General features: G+C 40.3%; 1 protein-coding gene across 5 annotated transcripts in view; it reads right to left on the reverse strand.

Annotated features, from left to right (window-relative positions):
- Window positions 1-20,924, reverse strand: part of SLC5A1 (solute carrier family 5 member 1) — a 54,276-nt gene that overhangs the window by 18,883 nt on the left and 14,469 nt on the right. For 3 of the 5 annotated variants that reach the window (XM_082065927.1, XM_082065929.1, XM_082065926.1), the window contains 2 exons: window positions 7,157-7,289; window positions 3,377-3,448 (listed from right to left, as the gene is read on the reverse strand). In XM_082065927.1, the coding sequence (XP_081922053.1) occupies window positions 3,377-3,445 (69 nt within the window). In that variant the 5' untranslated portion in view covers window positions 3,446-3,448; window positions 7,157-7,289. Of the gene's footprint in view, window positions 1-1,589; window positions 1,635-3,376; window positions 3,449-7,156; window positions 7,290-7,780; window positions 7,841-20,924 lie in introns of those variants that run through there. The other 2 variants (XM_082065928.1, XM_082065931.1) reach the window with 2 other exon arrangements.

Genomic DNA, 20,924 nt, shown 5'->3' on the forward strand with positions numbered 1-20,924 from the left:
CATTCACTGACAATGCTGTGTTCACAACTTTAGGCAGCGTACAATTGTATTGGAAGAAAAATACAAAACCAAACCAAAACAATGCAAAATTATCAGCATATTTAGGGCCATCGCAAGGACAAAACAGTATGATTGCAGATACCACTTTCTACATTTTCTTCTCTGAATTAGAAAACACATAGCACAGCAGAACTGTGAGATCAACACATACTAAAAATAGATGCATTTTTAAAAATGTTTCCTATTGTTATGTGTACATGGAAAGGTAGAACACATCCTCATAGCTGGAAAAATGCATATTATCCTTAAAACTGCAGCGTGGTTAAAGCAAGAGGAGCATTTACCGAATATGCTCGCACCCGAGAGCTGCTGATGCCAGAGGGGAGAGAGAAATTTCCATCTGCCAGGGCCGGCTCTGAGGATGCGGGAAGCAGGCTGATGGGCTCTGGGCCCAAGCTGTCTTGCTGAAGAACTTACTGCTGCGGTATTTCTGTACTGAAAACGCTGATTACTGGAGCTGCTCAATCTGCCATCGGTAAATGCTGCACTACACCTATACATGACCTAAGGAAGGCTGGGCGGAAACTGGGACATGAGACAGGGAAACAATTTCTAGAAGTGTTAGCTGTTCTCAGTAAATGTGTTAGGGAATTTATTTTAAAAACAGATCTTGGAGGAAAAGTGAAGAAAGTTGATTGAAAGGAACAAAAGCTCTTAAGAGGACAAAGGATCAAACTAACCTGAGTCCAATGTGGAACATTAACTCTTTTAAAATCTTTTAAGAGGCCAGGTTTGAACAAGAGTACTCTGTTCAGGAAAAGTATCACCACACTGCAGACAGATGATGATCGCTATGTTTTTTCCATGTTATTCATTAACTGTTTCACCTTGCTCTTTTCATTAATTCAAGGATGCACTGACATCCTGGCGTTTGCTGTTCCAAATCACATATGACGTACTTTGCAAATCAATGACCACTGCAGTGACAGTGTGCAGACTTTACAGCTTATGGCTTTTGTCCCTCCCAGGACCTGCTAATACATACCTGATGCCCCTTATGTCCACTTTCCTGTTTGAAAGTGTTTGCACGGTATCAAACCCTTTTTCCCGATCCCAAGCACACCTTGCCTGTGACCTTCAGTGCCTTTGCAGAGATGCCCTCACACCAGCACCCAGTCAGGAGCTTTGCCCTGAGGTATCGCTCCTCCCATGGGTCCCGCAGAAGCTGCTTCTCAAGCCTCTCTTCCCTGGACAAATTTCTCATTTCCCTGTTTGAGAACTATTCCTTTACACTGTCCATGCTTTAACCCACATCTCTTCCCTGTGACTTTACCCTAATGGTAGGACATCTTCCCTACCTGAGAGTTTTGGAATCACCCTTGGGCACTTCAGAAAAATTAGTGCGCTGCTTACAATGCAATATTACTGCCACCCTTTCAGGGCTCTGAGAGCCCAAGAAAGAAGCGCAGGTTTTTATTCTGCTTTCTCAACTACTCTGCAAATTCTATGTATTGCATTATTGTCAAATTAAACTACATTTATACACTTCCCAATTTACTAGGCAAGAGAGATGGATATAAAATACACACAGAATATGTCTCTGTCTTCCAACAAGTGCGATGGGTGTTGGAACCACATGGTTACAAGTAGGCTGATCTGATACCTTTCCACCTTTCTCCTCTCAGACAGAAAGGACACCTCCAGGCCAGCTGGAAAATTCTGACATATTCTGTAGAAATCTGTTTGCGGCACAAAAGAAAAGTCAAGGCACAGAATAAGCAAAAAAATACACACAGCATTAGCTGTTGCAGCACTGAGATCACATCTTTAACTGAACTTTCTATACTTTCATTGGTTTCCTGGCCATTTCAGCCCAGTTTGCACTGGGTGATGACATCCTATCTACCTGCTAAACTGTGAGAATAGGTGTTTCGGAATCTCTTGTTATCCAAGGCAAACTTTCCAAGGTGGTGCTGCTGACATGGTATTTAGTTTGTGGTTTGAGTGCTTGCTGTTTGTTTATTTTGAGTGATATCAGGAAGAACAGCAAGAAGGGTTTATTTTTATGGTGCAGAAAGACACTGCTGGCATTCCAAAGGGACGGATGGAAGGGGTGATCTTAGACTGCACTGATCACTGCCAGTTCATCCATGTTGAGCTCATAGAGTTTGGGCAGGAGAGAGAGATGATCCCAGCAGCAGCCACTGCAGTGGGGCTCATCCCTTGTGTCTTCTCACTTGCTGAATCTCTTGGGTTTGCAATGGCAGAGAACTCTGTGTCAGATAATCTCCCCGGGCTCTTAGGGGAATCACTGGGAGTTCTCAGTGGCATTGCAGCAAGACAGACATTTTTCATGGTGACTCTTCCCTGCCTCGAGTCTTCCACCTTCATTTACATCTGCACAAAAGGGTATTCGTGTTCACCCTTGACAGGCACACTGAATTGCACAAGGTTAAAACCAGCCCGCTGATTAAAGTGACAGCTAATCAAAGTAAGCTGTTTGGGTTTTTCTCTCTCCCCCTAGAATTATGGGATTTATCCTAAAATAATTTGAAAAGTTTCTCTTTCCTCAGTCTTCCAATGGAATCTGAATTTTCTTAGGTCTACTATGTCAAATGAGGAAACCTTTTACTGTCATTAGCCTTTAATCTTTTTATGTCACTGAAGAAGCAGTCCCTGTCCCTTCCGCAGGCAGACAGCAGCTCCCTGAAGCAGAAGACTTGAAGATGTGGAGGTATTTCTGCAGCCTGCTTTAAGAAAATCCCTAAACAGGTATTTTCTCTCACTCTCCCTGATCCTGTCACTGAATCCATGTGGATGGAATCTTGAATCCAAAGTCCTAATGGAGTGCAAAAACATTTTTGGAGCCTAAAGATAATATTTAAAGAAATTTAAATTATATTTTATCAATATCTTACAATATTTCCAGGATTTTCTCCTTGTACAGACCAGAACTTGTTACCAAGAGTGGAAACAATAGAGCAACATGAGGAAAAATTTCAGTAAATAAATTCCTCTCTCTGATAACCTCAAAATGAGAAGTGCACTGAAAGTAATACATTCAAAATGTTAAAAATTTCTGAGTGGACTGAAAGGCAACACATTGTATTTGTCTACAGTGACATTACTGATGTATCCAGGTTGATACAAGTTGGTCACATAAGCAACACAGCTCAGAGCTCAACACGGACATGTTCCCCGACACCTCTCCCTGCCTAATGGGTGGGTTTTGTTGTGCAGTTTGCCCTGTATCAGTTTGAAGTGCATTTACACAACAGAACCATCACAGTTTCAACAGTACTGTAGAGATACTTCATATTTAAGGACTAGATATAGTCATATGGAAGTGGATGCACATACAATATATAGCACTCACCGGCCACCAAACCATGCTCCGTCCAGCCAGGAAGAATCCACCTACTGTCCCTCGGTTGGTTGAGTACATAGCCTGGGGAAAAAAAGAAAAGAAAAAGAAAGAAAGAAAGATGGGATCATATTTTAAGTATAATAGGCAAGCTATCCACTGCCTGAGAACAAACAGCTAGAGTGGAGGGATAAAATCTATGGGGAGACTAAAGTGGAAAAAATAAACAGAGTGCTAAAAAGAACAAGCTTATCATGCACAAAATAATATGACAGAACAATGATTCTTTTATCTAAGTCTGCTTTAAGCACTCAAGCGTCATTGTGTCACCTTTTGTTACAGTGCAAAACATTAAAATAAAATTCAATTTAACCAACAAAAAGATCACTCAAATAAAAGGTCATATGAACACTTCATCAGGGGTGCAATACGTTTGATTTCAGGCATCAAAAAAGACTATAAGTTGCATGTTCATTAACAGAAAGTGCTCAGCTTTTTTACTTAATACTATCCAATCCCACCAGATATCTACAAAAACCTATTCTCTTGTTTTGATATCAGTGTTGTACCCACTTCTCTCTGAAGGTCAAAAAAAGAAGCCAACTAAAATTTCCTTTTCACACTCTCATTTTGTATTTGTCAAAGAATGGACTTTAGAGGGAAGCTTCATCTAATTTTTGTTAATTATCCAAATACTGGATTCCCATTGTCTCCTCCGATGGACTTTGAACAGGCAAATAAAGAAAGAAGACTTGGGAAAATTACCCAGGTTGTGGTGGGTTTTTTCTTTTGTTTTTTTCCTGATGCAGAGGAAGGGAAGTAAATACAATAGATTACATTTAACCACACGCAGCAACTGAATAAGCGTTTGTCCAATAAAGAGGACATTGTTGCTGCAAAGAAATGGTTCTGGGAATTACTGAGGACACAATTGCCTGCCAAGCCACAGATCAGCGCTTTTTTGTCACAAACCTTTAAAACAAAGTTGAACTACAGCAAAGACCCAGATTGCTACAGAGAAGACCCAGCTCCCTCCCAACAAGGTGTTCAGGTATCCTGAGAACTTTAAATTTTTTGCTATGTTTTCGACATCTACTGCCACAATGAAGAGGTAAAGAAAAGGTTGTGTCTGTTTCATGTGCACCCCAAATTTTCGGTGCTTTTCGAAGCATTGCCAGCTGCTAGAAAGGGAGGTTTGTTCTGCAGCTGACTTCTCTGCTCTGTGAAATGGAGCCCTGGGATGCTCTGGCAAGCCGGGATTACCGAGGGGCAATGCCTCCTGGCCCCTGTTAATGGTCAGGTGTTCAGGTGACCAGGAGCTTGCCCCAAGGAAACCCAAATGTAGTGACATTCCACTGTTTACAGCTTTACAGCTCACAGTATTGGCCTATTATCTTCAAACACATTAGCACGGAGGTTACACCAATAGGATAGTATCTGCCTTTCTCCATTAGCTGTGAAAGCACCAGGCTTTCTTTTTGATTAGGCACTGAGTTTTCCCTTGCAGTCCTCAGCACGTTCAGCACCGTTGTGCTTAGACCATGAACAGAAAGGCATTGCCATCACTTGCCTCCCCAAAACTGTTCCTTCCACATAGTTTCAGTGCATTGCACCCTGCAGTCAAGGTCCTGCTGGCAAAAAAAATAAGCCACGATAATGCTGCCCTCAAATGGCACCTGCAATCTTGAGCCATCTCAGTCCTTTGCTGAGCGTGACCTGTCACAGCCGCAGCTGCGGTTTTACTCTCACACCCCCGAGCTCCCTCTCTGCACGCTGACTGCACCTCCATTCTTCTCCCTGCAGCTCCCTCTCCTCACTCTTTCCTCTGGCATCACCTCCCACCACCAGTTCTCCCCGTGGTGCTGAACCCCAGCGGTGCACATCGAGCCTGCTCTGGACGAGGGACCCTGGCTGGCCTGGGCTTTACTGACCAGACCACTCAGCTCCTTCCACACTGCTTCCATTTATCCACCTACACAGATGCATCCCCACATCACCATCCCCTCTCCAGTAAATACCCACATTTTCCCCACCATGCACTTCTTAATTATTTCAATTAAGCAGCAGGATCTTTATACAAATATACATTTTCATTTACTAAGCCATTTTTCCAGGACTCTATAAACTACCTGCTCATCAAGTTAAAAAAAATAAAATAAAATAAAAAAGTATAAAATAAAATCCCAACCTACCCATAGTCCCACTGCCAGGACTACCAAAAAATAGAGGACAATAACAGAGATGTCCGCAGCATTGTTGATCCTTATGATGGTTTCCATCCTGGCTGCTTCTCTGGTCACCTTCTTTCTCTCCTTATATGCTTCTTGCAGAGTTCAAGTTAATGATAAACTGCTGTCATCCCCTACGTTTTATATAATATATAACTTCAGATTCACTTGTCTCCCATGGGGCACAAGTTGAAACTGCTGCTTTTCCTCAGACAACAATTCCTTCCCAAATACTGCTCCTCTGCTACAGGTGCTGCAGATATCAGAGTTCAAACCCCCTGCCAAAGGTGCTCAGGGTTTTAACATCCACGAGCAGATGTCTGAGAAGGAATGAGCATGGAAAGGAGTGGCTTGGCTGCAATAAACCCGCATATTTACCTCTCTCTGAGTGAATACTTTTTTTTTTTTGTAAGTGGTTGTACCTGTATATCTAGTCACTGAAGATGTAGTCCTTTCAGATGATGATGGTAAGCAATTATCTGTGAGGAGGAGTGACCTGACACCTGGGGAAAACCCAGGGGTCCAGGAGCTGGGACACCCTCTGTGTCATCTCTTAACTCAGCAGCATTACTCAATGGGGAAACTACCCTTATTTCTGGCAAGGAGACAACTAGAAACTCCTTACATCTCACATGGATACAGGTAAAGATGCCTGTGAACCACAAGACTCAGACCCAGGAGCTTATACCATGCTGAATTTCAGGGTGTTTAGACCGTGGTGTTGGTTCTCTCTCTTGTAGCTAATCAGCTTCACGTTCAAATAAGCTCAAAGTTCATCAGAGCTTGGGTCTGCTCTCCCTGTATTTGTTCGTCTGACTTCAGAATCGAGCTCTGCAAATTAACTGGCAACAAAGATGTGGAACACGCAGGTTACAAACAGATCTTCACAGCTCCTAACAAGGAGGCTTCCCCAAAGGATGCCTGTGATCCTCTGAGCTACAAGAGGTCAGAAAAATCCAGGATATTTAGAACAAAACACACAGGTGTTGGGCACATTTCTGGGTTCTGAGGATATTTGAAAGTCCTGTTCTCTGCTTGATACAAGGGAAACGTTATTCATTTACAGCTGATTAGGCTGCCTTTTGGAAGTAAAATGTTGTGCTGAAGTTACATTGAGCAGAACGAGCAGTACAGTACATAAAAAGCTCAGCAGGTTTGACTAATCTTGCAGTGGTTATTTCCTCGGAAGTTGAAATTGAGGTCTCGCACGCTGTTCATAGGCAACGAATTTTTCTTATGTAAACTACCCTTTGGTAATTGTGGCTAATAAAAAGCACCAAAGTCTAAGAAGCTATAATAAATTGTGATTACCTACACGAATTAAATAAAAATCTCACCACTGTTTGAGCACCGATACTCTTATAAAGCAGTGTTGTCCTCTGATAGTTTAGGCATCTCTCCCAAAACACATTCTTCAGTTTGTCCTACAGGACTGTGAAATGTTAGCTTTAAATCCAACAGAGAAAAAATTAACCCTGGAAGCTGCTGAGCATCCAAAATTCCCATTAGCTGCAACCTTCCCTGCTGTGTATTTCAGAGGAAAGTAAAAGACTTATTTACTAACCTTAATTATCAGGGAAGAGTTTGCCTAAGATAGGCTGTAGATGGCACTTCTTTACAAAGATTGACGTAGATGCCTGTGGGTCCTTGCAACCAACAAAATGTTTGATTTTCACTAATTCCATTTCTGCATCAGTCTACAGAGGTAAAGCAAAGAAAACATTAGGCAGGAATTTATCTGCTATAATGTATCTCACGTTCTCATCCAGACGTCTGCAAAAAAGAGCTCGGAGGCTAAGAAACACTCCAACCTCCGGTCCACAGCTCCTAGTATGGCCACACCAACAGGAGTCCAAGGTTTGAAACAGTAACAGGGAATTGGTGCTTAAAAAATAACAATCATGCAATTCCTATTTCAATATGCTGTGGGAGCAAACTTAATTCTGCTTCCTCTCTGAAGGCCCCAAACCAAACATTCTCTGAGATTGTCAAAAAGGGGAGGCAGCTTTGTTGAGGCTCTGAATATCTCATCTCCACATCCTCATATCTGCAGTCCAAAGAGAAACCCAGAAGCATCATACTCAGCAGATTGTTGGTGCACTAAATGAATCACTTAATGAATTGCATGCACATAAATGTTCTCTGAAAGGTCAGCCAAGCTTCCACATTTGAAAAGGGCTGAACCTACCTTTGCACTAAACCTCCTGATGTGCTTGAGTGGGTGCTCCTGTCATCCTGAAGTGTCTGGTCAAGCAAGTATAGGGCTCCAAAACTAGAGAAAATTACAAATAATTTGATATATTGAGGAGATCTCTCTACTTTTTCCTGTGAGCCAGGTTAACTCATTGAAGTAACAGATTTTAATGGGAATGAGAAAAACAGTCTAAGTAGCATAACACAGACTGTGATCCGTGTCTATAATGACTGCTCCCCTCTGAATCAAGTCTGATGACATTTAGCTTATCATGAATATGTGTGCTCATACCTGAATAAACAAAACAGACAATGGACGAGAGCACAAACAGCTACAGAATGGTGTAGTAACTTGTTCAAAATATCACACCAGATTACTGACGGAGCCCAAACAGAATTATGTCATGGATTTGCATATCCAACCATAAAACTGCAAGGGCTCACAGGGCAGGTACATGAACTTTGTAGAAGCTGCAACTGCTCTGTTGTAATTAGAAAATGGGACTGCAGTACAGAAAATGTGAGAATTATAGCCCTTGGGGTCACTTAGCCCAGGCTCCTCAAATCTTGTGTGTAAGTCTTCTTCTTGAAGACAGCAAATGATAAAACAAATAGTAAAACAAACAAGCTACAAACAAAGATGCACCAGTATGCAAACTACCTCCCACTGAGGGACTCCTCTAATCTTTTCTCTGACATTCCTCCAAGCAGGTTTCTCTTTGGGATGCCCTTCAGAAATGCTAATTTATACAAAGCATTGTCTGTACAATTAATAAAGGACAACAACAGACAAAAATGTGTGGTTATTTTACTTGCAGAAGGGTACATACTACATTAGTAAAGTGTCTCCCCTCCTTTGCTGCTTTTCTAGCTACAGAATATGAACTTAGTGAGAAAAGAGATCATATTTGCAAGTGGACAAAATATAAATTAAAAGGGTCTCAGCAAATTTTTCCTAAGGTAGTCCTAATAATAGAGGATGGCAGTCAGAGCAGGAGACAGGAGGATTACATAGCACCTTTTGTTTGATGCCACAAGTCCTATTTCTCTTTGTGCAACCTTGATTAAGTGTGGAAAACTCAGGTCTAATTGGGAGAATTAGCCACAGAAGGATGACAAAAACATTGGAAACTGAAAAATGGAATCCACAGGAGAGGAATTACTAAAAGGAAAATGAAATCCAAACTCCAGAAGATGTGATGTAGACAGAATTAAAAATCAGTAGGAAAACAGGTGCCTTCCTAAAAGGATATCAGAAAGAAAGCAAGGTCATTCTATTCTTATCCACTTAGAGGGTCAGATAAAGAAACATGAAAAACAAAATAAACAAAACTAATATTTACAAACAGTCCAAAAAGACAAAATTAAAATCAGCGCTATTTCTAGATTAATTTTCTTATCAGTATCTCCATGGAGTAGAAATATCAGACAACATCAAAACAGGTTTATATGCAAATAGACCAAGAGAATTGAAGCAAGGAAATACAGCCGGTCCTCCAGCAACTGATTAAATTATCTCCCTGGGATCACTAAGTACGTCCAGCCCTGCGGTATCTACGCATTGCCAATGTTATAAAAACAACAGTCCAAGGACTGCACTTTTCCTATCAGATAGCCTAAGACAGCAAATAAGATAGCTTGAATCTATTTTTGTTTTATTAAGATTTTATTCCTTCTTATAAATCAGGAGATTAATAGGGAGGATTAAGGGCAAGAGACGGGTTTGACATTTCCATTGGAACTAATAAATTTGAATAGCAGATTAAACTCCCCCAAACCAAAGCCGACTGTCGCTAGATTTATCCACCTGACAGCACAGAAGATTGTTCCCCACAAACAACTTCTTAATTGAGCAGCATTCTCATTAAAACAGAAGTATGATTATTACCTCCTAGACTGTAAAACACACAATGTATTTATTACTCTCATGATCTAATCCATCATATTTTGTGTATGTTAGAGGCTTGCTAATCCTTCTTGGGAGCTTCCTACCTTTCCCCTAATGCAACATTTCCAGAAAACTCTTTTTTAGAGATTGATACATACTGGTTTGCTGCTTCTACTATAGCTAAAATTAAATAATAGAAGGAATTATCCAGATTGGCTGCATAATCACGATCACTACTCTCATGAATATTATTGCCACTCATTTCAGAGATGCTTTAGGGAAAATAATATCTCTGCTGTATAAAATACAGGAGAAAAATGAACAGGAAATGAGCTGCTGATGCCCCTTCCGCTGAAATAATTCTCCAATTTTTCAGGTGACCTAATGAAAACCCTGGTTGCTCATATTCTATTTTGCTTGAAATAAAGGTAATCACTCTTGAGTAACGGATAGCTTCATCCTTTGTGGATATGTTTTGACAGCCCTACAGCAATAAGCAGCAACAAATATATTATTGTTATTATTATTTATTGTATTTAACAGGTTAATTTGATTAAAGAAATCTAAGTGAAGGAGGGAGAAGATGATAATCTACTAATATGATATGACCAGTTTGCTCTACAGGGTCCCAGGGGCTCTTCAGTTAAGTCTCTTGTTTGTACAGTGTTTGGTTTGAAAATTAAATGAGGAAAAAATCTGAATGATACTGTACAAAATACAATATGAAGCTTCTGGAAAACTAGTAAGAACCAAATACATTATTGGAGAGAACCCAGGGGAAATATGCTTTAACTAATCTGGACCGAACGTGACAGTATTCACATTTGAAACAAATACTTTTTTGGTATTGGAGCAATAAATTGATAAGGAACAGTAAGACATGGGCATACCTGGTCAAGATAAAAGATTTGCCTGGAAACACTTCCCTATCGGGGGAAGTAAAAGCTAACAAACAAAAACCTGCAACCAACAATGAAAAAGATACACAGATACAGTTAGAAAAAAAATGAGAAATGGAAATAATGAACATTAAGAGTGTAAAAAACACACTGATATTATCTGAAAGCAAAAAATAATGATAAATTACCAGATACATTATGCAGAGGTATCTTTTGTTCAGACTTCTGACACAATCTGGACCAGAATAAAGGACACAAGTGTTATTTTGGCATGAAATGGAGATCCCTTCTGGAGTGAGATCTTACTCATCTGCCCACCTATAACATTTCAAAACCAAAAACTATTTGTTCTGTAGTTTCAATCTTTAATCAACTTAACATTAACTTTGGCATTAAAGCTTTTGGCGTTAAGGCAGTGGCCTGCATCTATTGCCAGGAGAAGTGTCAGCTTCACCTGGTATCTATACGACAAGTAGTCTGGTCATGAGCTGTGTATGCTCAACCAAAAGAAACTAATATGATATAAACTAATGACATATTTTCTTACTTTAATAATCACTGAGGGCAAGACAGGGACAGAACTTGAAAACTTCATAAAACGCTGTGATCACAGGAGCAACACTCTGTCAGATCTCAAGATTCTCGTACCTCTACCTGAGCTCCTAAGACAAGGTGAAGGGAAGGAACATTGCACCGACTGCTAGAGTAAGGCAACGTGGCAACTCCAAGGCAACCATGCCCTTCTTTGTAAAAGGCCCATCCCTCAATTTCTATGTTCTGTGGAAATCAGAGCTTAAAACATTAATTAAACCATGATCAAAAAAGACACGTGAGGCTCATGACTAAGCACAGTAAAAGTTAAACAGCTCAGCAGCTGTAACAAAGTTATTGCTCATTCATATTCAAAGCGTTGGTTTAGCTTATTGCTTCACAATCTATGTTTTTGCTAGCATATTATTTTTATTCCAATCATAGTTCTAATGACTGTACATATCTGATTAAAGCTCGTCTTGTCAGGAGTTTTATAGCTAGTCTGGTTAACACTCAGGTTCAAGTAGCTACACACATTCTGTTTAAAATACTTCATGAAGCCTTCTGATATTGTGCAAGGTATCAGCCACAGCAAAACTTTGTGACTACTAAAAGTGAAACCTCAATATACATGAATGTTATAATTTCATTTGCGCTGCCAAAATAGATGTAGAGATTTATAGAATTAATTTAGTCATAGACATTCATCATTTAAATCAGTGTGATGCAGTCTCTACATAGATATTGTTATTTTGTAGGAAGATGAACATTCATAGATGGAATTTTAGTTTGTGGACCTCACAGATTAATAGATTGATACATTAATGTTATTTCAGTCTGTGGTATACATGTTTACCGGCACACGTAATGTGTGTATTTATGTGAGGACTTTCCCGGACATACCAGAAGGCGGTTGGATGATGAAAAGCTGACATAGCGATGGGTGTGGATATTTCCGGGATTTTGACTGAGGCATAAGCTGGTCGCTTACATTATTAGATGAGTCTTTGATGACACATACAAATCCCAAATCAACAAACAAAAAAAAACCACCTCAGTCTTCACAGGTGCCGTCAAATGTGTTTCCTCACATTGTGATGTAAGGAGCCTAACCAGAAAGACAGACAAACCACTAATTAAATGCAATAGTCTCTTTACAGTAAGGAAACTCTTCAAAGTGTGTACAGCTCTTCCCAAAACAAACCAGCTCTCCTAATTTTGCCACTGCTAAATCCAGCAGGAAGAGAGGTTGCTGATGTTCTAGACATCACGTTGAAAATCGTGCTGAGAGTGCTTTTAATTTGAAACAGTGCTTGAGGTAGAGGCAACAGTCAAGAAGTCATTACCTTGCCAAAGTTATCACACTTGCCTTCTTTGTTAAAGGGAACACAGAGGCCAATTACCACCTAAGAATGCACTACTCAGACACAAGAAGGAAAATATTTAGGAATAAACTGGCTTCAAAAGCCCTATCTTTCTTGTTATCTGGCAACTCAAAACACCAGGAAGCCTGACTAACTGGATGAGCAGGTACTCCCCAAACCGCTACAGAATGTAGGGAACACAGAGGATGAAAGTGATGCTCAGTTATGGATGTTCTCCATCAGAAGTGTTCTTTAGGAATAAAACCTCCTGGTGCTGTTCTGTGCATTCCTGAAACAGCCATCCCATGATTAGCATAATGTAACTAAAAAATCAGCATTGTATCTTTCTTTCTTTCTTTCTTTCTTTCTTTCTTTCTTTCTTTCTCTCTCTCTCTCTCTCTCTCTCTCTCTCTCTCTCTCTCTCTTTAATGCTGTCATGATAGGATAAAAAATTAAAGTTCCTACCAAGAACAGTCATCACAGTAATACTTTTCATTCTTCCAAACCACTGCACAATCTGTAGATGAAATCTAGAATACACATTCAATATCATATACCAAATTATTCAGAGAAAATGATTCCAGGAGAAAAACTCCTGGAATGCTTTTCCCTTCCCCCTCCATCCCCTAAAAAAAACCAAAAAAAAGTCATATTTGCTCCATAAGGATTCGACATCTCCAGTTTTCTTATTTAAAGCCAGAGAAGGGTACTACTAACAATTAGGAGTGGGAAATCAACAAAACCCTAAAGAGTAATGCTTTTAGCAGCAAGACATACCAACTTCACTTATTTCTCAAGTAATACTGCTGAACAAAAAGCCTCCTCTGGGCTTTTCTGGCTTTGCCAGAAAGCTCAGGGCCCAGCATGGTCTGTGTTGGATACACAGAATAGGTCAGAACTAAATCCAGCTTATTCAACAGCTATACTTATTGTATTACTTATATTTGCAGTAATAATTTCAATGTTATTCCTCCACTAGCATGCTACACTAATGCAGTGTGTAAAATGCAGATGTGATAATCCATCCGAATAAGCACTACTGAATAAAGTTTTTGATAGCCCAGGACATGGAAAAGACTGTTAATGTGAACTGGGTGGTAACCGGGCAAGGACGTTAAGCACTGATGACAGGTTCCCTATCCATGCTCATGGCAAGAGAAGGCAGCTAGCTTTAAATTACCCTTCACTTTCACAATACTTCAGGTGTGGAGCTCTGGTGATTCAGGTGCAGTTGCAGAGTGTAGTACACTGTGTTTAAGAAGGTGTGTAAAATTCGGGACATATTTTTAAGTGTCAGATAATAAGTTTAGTATCATGAGGCACTGCCTACTGGAAACTCTGTTGAGGACTGTAAGACTTACCTATGTAGATCTGGCTGAGTACTGAAGTCACCCCAGAAAAGAATGTAGCTTCCATTCCATCCAAACAGACCACATCCAGAGGGACTACATAACACTGGAATACAAACTCACAATCTATTCTCAGAGATTAGTCCCAGAATAACAAAAATCTCTTCTAAGTCCTTAAATGTCAGTGATCCTCCTTTAGGCTCATGCAAAAGAATTGTAAATGTTTTGGGAACATCATGCAAAGATCACAGATAGAATGAGAGATTCGCATTCCAGGACACTCCGGGTGTAGCCCAGAGGGACAATCAGAGTTTGAGTTTCCATTTGTGCTCACAGATAAAATTTGATCTGAATACTTTAGAGAGTAAGCAAATCACACATTTATACAAAAAAAAATTTCAAAGACTACACCAATTAGGCCCTTTAGTTGACAGAATAAATAGCATTCATGTGAATAAACATGTACATTTTGTGGAGAAGTGTAGATTTGTAACTTGTTTGAATTGTTTCCATATGTAGAAACATTCATTTGTACATTATATAGCCACTTAGAAAAAATCTAAGATATTTCCTGCATATCAATAATGGGATTTTCTCTAAGAAAGCTGTCTCCAAACTAGGAAACACATAAAAAGATATTTTTACATGTTCGTTCATTAGAAATTACTTCATTTGACTGAAACAGTACTTTAAAAATCCCCTTCTCAGAGATCACAAGGGTAGAGGATATGTTCATGTACAATCACAGAACACCCAGCTGATTAAGAGTGGCTATTATTTTACTACTTGTTAATGATTCCTTAAGAATCCAGAACAACTGGCAATAATAGAAGGAGACTCGTTTGACCATTTAAGACTCTTTTCATCATGATCAGATGCTTCAGTGAATCTGAACACAGGCTGCCTCAGACCATGTCAGAACCAAGGTGACCCTCAGGCACAAATCACTGTTAAATAAAATCTATCAAGACATACTCATTCAGCATTTTGGGGATAGGAGGGGACAACTTTCATTGTCAGAGGTGACAACAGTCAAGCTAACTCCCTACAACTACACAGAGGAAGCCTGCTGCTAATACTTGTGCATTCGTAAAAACAGGCTAAGACATTTCCATATGGCTGGTGTCACCTCCCAAATTGCGGTGGCAGGATTTAAGTTCCCAACTGCCTGAAAATAGAGCAAGGGCAGTCGCAGGTTCCAAGGCTTCCCTCCTCACTGCTCAATGCTGGCTGCTGCTTTGCCAAATAAGCACTGGGCTCCCCACCCAAAAAGGTCTAGTAGTGCTGCTTTTCCATCTCTTGCACCTCCCCTTCTACCTTTTCTTCACTAGATATATTCTGTAACAGGCAGGAACTCGTGTTCTCAGCAAAGGGAGTCCGCACACGTTGCTGTTGCCAGCTTTCAAAGGAAAAGAGCAGCTTGTAGGACAGGCTGCTTTTTGCTACAGCCTGGCAAATTGTGTTTGAATGGTAGATCAAAAATGGCACAGTATCCAGGCACTCAAGAAGCACAAGTGTCCTCCCAGCAGCCAAGTCTTTTCCCTGGCATTGAACCTGGAAGAAGCTAGTCTCAAAGAACAAATTTCTCCACAAACTTGCACTTCATATAACATCTCCTGGTTTCTTACTTTACAGAGGAAAACACATGGATATCAGGACGCGGCACATTTGAGGACATCCTTTTGTGTCCTGCCGTATCAGCAAGCACAAACACTGCGCTGTGCCCTGTCAGGTATGGACGGCTGCGAGATTGTGTTCACGTGCCTGAGCCACAGCGGCTTGAGCTGCCAGTGCTCCGGCCTTACCACAGACCCAACCTGCAAGAGGTGTAATTCTTTCTTAGGATACCGAGGCAGAATTTTCTAAGTCTTTGACCAACTTGTTGCTGCAGATTTAATTTCTGCTATTTCCAGGTACGCAAGGGACAAAATAGGTGACTGGGAACAGCTGGTTCAGATTTACTGCAGGAAAATTTTGCCTGATAAACCTGAGACTGCCTTCTACAATAAAATAACCTGTTCTGTGGGCTCTAAATATGGCAGGCTTTTGACATGGTCTCCCAGAGCATCATTGCAGCCGAACTGGAGCGGTGTGGACTGGGTGAGTGAGCTTAAAAGGTGGCAGCAATATCAGGCTCAAAGAACAATTGTTCAAAGTCTAACTGAAAGTTGGTTACAACAGGTTCAGTACTGTTTAATATCTTCATCAATGACCTGAACCTTGACAATAGGACAGAATGCACCTTCATCAGGTTCATGGATGACATCAAATGCAAGAGACCAATTCACACACTGGAGGTCAGCACTGCCATTCAGAGAGACCCTAACAAGCTACAGGAAGGGGCCAACAAGGACCTTGTGAAATTCAGCATAGACAAATGCAAGTTCTGCCCCTGGGACAGCATAAGTCCACGAAACAGGCTAGAGGATGCTGGTAGAAAGTAAACTCAGCATGAGTCAATGGTGGAAACGTGTACAGCTGCATTAGCAAGAGCACAGCTAGCTGGCAGATGGAAGTGAACCCTGCTTGATACTTGTGAGGCAACACCTCAAACACTGCATCCAGTTTGGGGCCTTCTGGCATCAAAGTGATACTGATAAACTGGAGAGTACAGTGAAGGGTCCGTGAAATAGTAAGTGCCTGGACCACATAACATGTGAGGAGATGCTGAGGGACTGTGATTGTTCAGCCTCAAGAAGAGAAAGTTTGAGAGAAGAATTCAATTGGCATTGTCAAATATCTCAAGGGCAATTACATGGAAGACAGAGGTGCATCAGTGAAAGGACAAGAAACAATGGTCACAAATTGCAGCAAAAGAAAACATGGAATTCATTGTAAATGATTAAGCCCTGAAACAGGTTGCCCAGAAAGACTGAGAAGTCTCCATCTCAGAGGTTTCCAAAACCTGATTGGACGAGGCCCTGAATAACGTGATCTAACTTTGAAGTTCTGGAGGCACATTTCAAACCAAATTATGTTATCTGGAGATCTCTGACACGTTTTTGTCCCTCAAAGACCATGTTGCTACACAAGGCTGTTTGACAAGCTCATCTCTGCATTCAGGTATACTGCCACAGGCTCACAATCCAGAGTTCGATGCACATTCTCACGATTATGCCACTAGAAAAGTCAATGTTGTCATATACTAATTTCTTGGTACTCGCCTACTGCCAAGTTCTTGAGTTTGCTCTCAGGCAAAGTCTGTTAAAACCCTGAAGAAAGCAGAGTATACTTCAGTGTCACTATTTCATTGTGACTTATCTGAACAGAAACTGCATGTGAGCTAACTGAAACTACGTTAAGGCTGTGGGGGCAAAGTCTGGAAGCTCGTAATCACTATTTGTTCTGTTCTTACATAGACCTGTCTTTGGAGATGCAGATATGGTGCCTGAATAAAGTCTGAGCAAAGCTGACAATGGACTTCACCAATTGACTACAACTGATTTAGTACATTAAACTGTTGGTGGATGACTTGGAGCCTGAGGTTACACATCCCAGTATTTCATTAGTCTTACCCCACTATAGTAAAATCAACACTTACGTTTTTCAGACAGCAACATTAATTCTCTTCTCAAATACAGAGAGAATAGTTCAAAATCAGTGGAGCAGTTGAGAAAAAAAGCCCATAATGACTTTGACTTCCCCTTGACTTCTTGATCCCAAAGCTGAACAAGGGTGCCCACGATGTATCAACAATAACACAGGCCAGGCTTGGGGTCCTGATTGTCCATGCCCCGGGTCACACTTGGCAGTGGCAACTGTTTAATCCAGTTGAAAAAGCAAGTAGGATTCACTCCCTCCCTAATTTTTTTGCTAGAAATATTTGCTAGAATGCAAGCACAGTGGAAGTCTGGCACAGACTGACCTGTGTAGCTGCAATGGGTTCTTCACAAGAAGTTTCCATATGCTTTGCACTATTAATATGAAAAAAAGTAATGTGTCCAATGCAATTACTAGGGAGAGAAAGATGAAGAGGAAGAAAAAAATATCATAGATTTTAAAAGAAAACTGAGATTGACCAAAACACAAAAATAAAATATGCTATCTATAACCATATTTTGCATTAACCTCATTTCATTTAGTTAATTACAACGGAATACACATACTAAAACCAAATAAGTCAAGTTTAAAATGACTAAGAGATGAAAACTTAAAGCAATAGAAAATAAGTCACCATTCCCTTTTCCCATTCCTAATTTTTATCTTCATATTCCAAATAGAGCTCTTGGAGAATGCAGGTCTGATCTTGCTTTGCTGGGCAAGGGCTCGCCTTTAACGTGATTCGTAATAGACAGGAACAGGAGTAGGATAAACAGGTGCTCAGTGGATTATCAACACAAGAGAAGAAAACATATCCTGACCTGCATTCTGGCCATACTTAGAGCTCAGTGAATTGTAATTTCTCATTTGACCTTTTCATTCTCCAGTCACATCACTTCCATTAGCCAGGAAACTGCAAGGCTATTTCATGTAGGTTTCATGGCACTAATGGAGAAAGTAGATGTTAATAGCTAAAATTTGTTTCTTATGAATTATGCTTCGAGGGCTTAATGACTTATGTTTCCTTAGCAACAAAAACATCATGTGCTTTTTAATAAGGTTTGCATACGAGCTGTGTACAGGGCCATGCCAGAGATTGCAGCTGACAAGGTTTCTAAAACATTACGAATTCAGAAGAGTGCATCTACTCTTTCACAAAGCACGGACCACACTGGTATTTAGCAGATAAGCAAGAGCCTTCCTTAATCTTTGTAAAATTGCTCGAACTGCAGTTTCCTGCTTTTAGTATCTGTAAGGTTCCCACTGCACATGAGTCAGTGATCAGGCCTTATTCAAGCAAAAGACAATGTTGTGGAACTGCCCTCACTTATTTTACATTGGTATAATTTCATTAACTTCCTAGTTATCCACCTAAATATTCTACAATGAAAAAAAAAAAAAAAAGGAGGATGATATTCCAGGAATTAAATTTGGCCGGTAAGGCTGCATTCAGCTTATCCTGAAGAAATCACAGAAGAAAAAAAAGCTGCTTATTTTCTTTCATATTTTTCTACAGAACAACTTGTTACAGGAAATAATCTATAGTCTTTTTTGGAACTTCAACATGCTTTGTGAAATCTTCTAAAGGTCACAAAAGGATATCCCACATCCACAGAAAACAGTGTTAAACTGCACAGACCATACTGACGGAAGAACAGACCTCTGATCAATATGCACAGGCACAACTAACCCTCGTGTCTGAAGTCAGCACAGATGACAAAGTGCCACTCTTCCATGCCTCTAATGTTCTGTTTCACAACAAAATAAAACCTCTGTGTATAAGTCTGAAATTAAAAAAAAAAAACAAAACGAAAGCAAAACATATCAAACAAACAAAAAACTTGGAGTTTGTCAGAAAATTATGGTTATTGGTAAAATTTTGAATTATCCCATAATATTATTTTGAGGCTGTAACATACAAAATTTCAGTTTTCCTCTTCATTAAAAAAAAAAAAAAAAATCTTGGATATTATGGATTTCCTACTCAAATTTTCCATAGCCTTCTTGTGTATTTGTGGTGTTTGCAGCCCCTCTTTCCTGGGTCACCCTGCTACCTGGCTACCAGGGCAGTCAGGCATGACTTGGGGAAAACAATTCCCATTGTGCAAGTGCAATAAAGTCGGGGAAAACCGGGGCACAAGTTCAATGAGTCAAGAAACGAAGGCACAACCCTCCATATTCTTGGAGCTCCTGCCGTACAGGAACAGACCCCTTTCTGCCTGGAACGGTAGCGATCATCAGTCACTTTTGACAGCTCAATAAACCTGCTACCTGGGACTCAGCCGAGGAAAACGGTATCAGAACTATACAACCTAGAGACTTCTGGATGCTGCCAGAACATTACTTCATCCTAAGGGTGGTTACAGTGGAAAATTACTGACTAAAATCAATCATCTTGCAACGTATAAACAGTGATCCTAACACAAGGCCCTTGGAGCCCTCCTGGACCGCAGTGGGCCGTGACTCAGAAGCTCCCTCTGAGGTGGGACACCCCTCAGAGAGATCTCATGACAGATCAGCGCCACGAAGGCACAGGCAAAGACACATTTCTCCAGCTTCAACAAATTGCCCATTGAGGAATGCTGATGCACTGAAGTGAGTAATTCACTTAACTTGAGAGAGAAATTTTATAGGTATACCTCCACATTTATTCCACATACATATGCACAAAGCTATAGGTTAGTGTGTGAATATATTCAAATATCCACAAATTAATGCGCATTTATATGTGTGCATTTATAGATTTGTATATAAGCTTTTAATCATATACCTCTGTGTATCTTGATATGTAAGTGACTTAACTTTCTCTTTTGTAAGTATGACGTTTGACATCATTGCATCAGTAATCAAGTCACCGTTGTAATTGTAACAAATCCCACTGGTTTGTGTTAAATCATTTTGATAATCAGCTGTTGACTAAGCGTTATTAGAAATCACAAATTAAACTTGTGCTGTACCGTAATAAACCCCAAATTGCTGCTAGATCAAAGCTGTGCAACATTCCATTCTGCGACAGTATGAAATAATGGAAAAGGGAGTCACCTCTTACTTCTACAAAGCAGAGTCCTGGACTCCAATATAAAAGCAACCACTGCTTTCTCTTTCTACTCCATAGATTGCTTCGAACCTACTTTGCAGGGTACCAGTCCCGGCAGAGAGAAGTAAACTCAGGTTGTGGGTCTTCCCAGCCCCAGCAAGACTTGAACCAGGACGGTTTCGGTGACGGGAGATGAAGGTTGTTGCTCACAGAAGGATGTGGACACCTGCCTCTTTAACAGGCACCGACCAGAAACACCCACTGCACACATTGTTTACAAAATACTGATAAACCTATTCATTGATTAGGCAATGACTTTATATCTTTCTGTGAGTTTTATCTTAAATCAAATGAAAGCAAAAGGCAGAGAATTCAACTTTATAATAATGTACAACCCAATGTCTTCTGATTTTATTACACATTCCAGAAAAGCCTCATTCTACAAACAGTTCACCTCACTTGCAGAGTTCACTCCAAGTTTTGGTTTACCCGCAGCCATTGTTTGCTCACTACACCAAATGAAGATGCTGG

The sequence above is a fragment of the Streptopelia decaocto genome (genome assembly GCF_964273445.1).
Source record: "Streptopelia decaocto genome assembly, chromosome: 15".
Classification (NCBI taxonomy): domain Eukaryota; kingdom Metazoa; phylum Chordata; class Aves; order Columbiformes; family Columbidae; genus Streptopelia; species Streptopelia decaocto.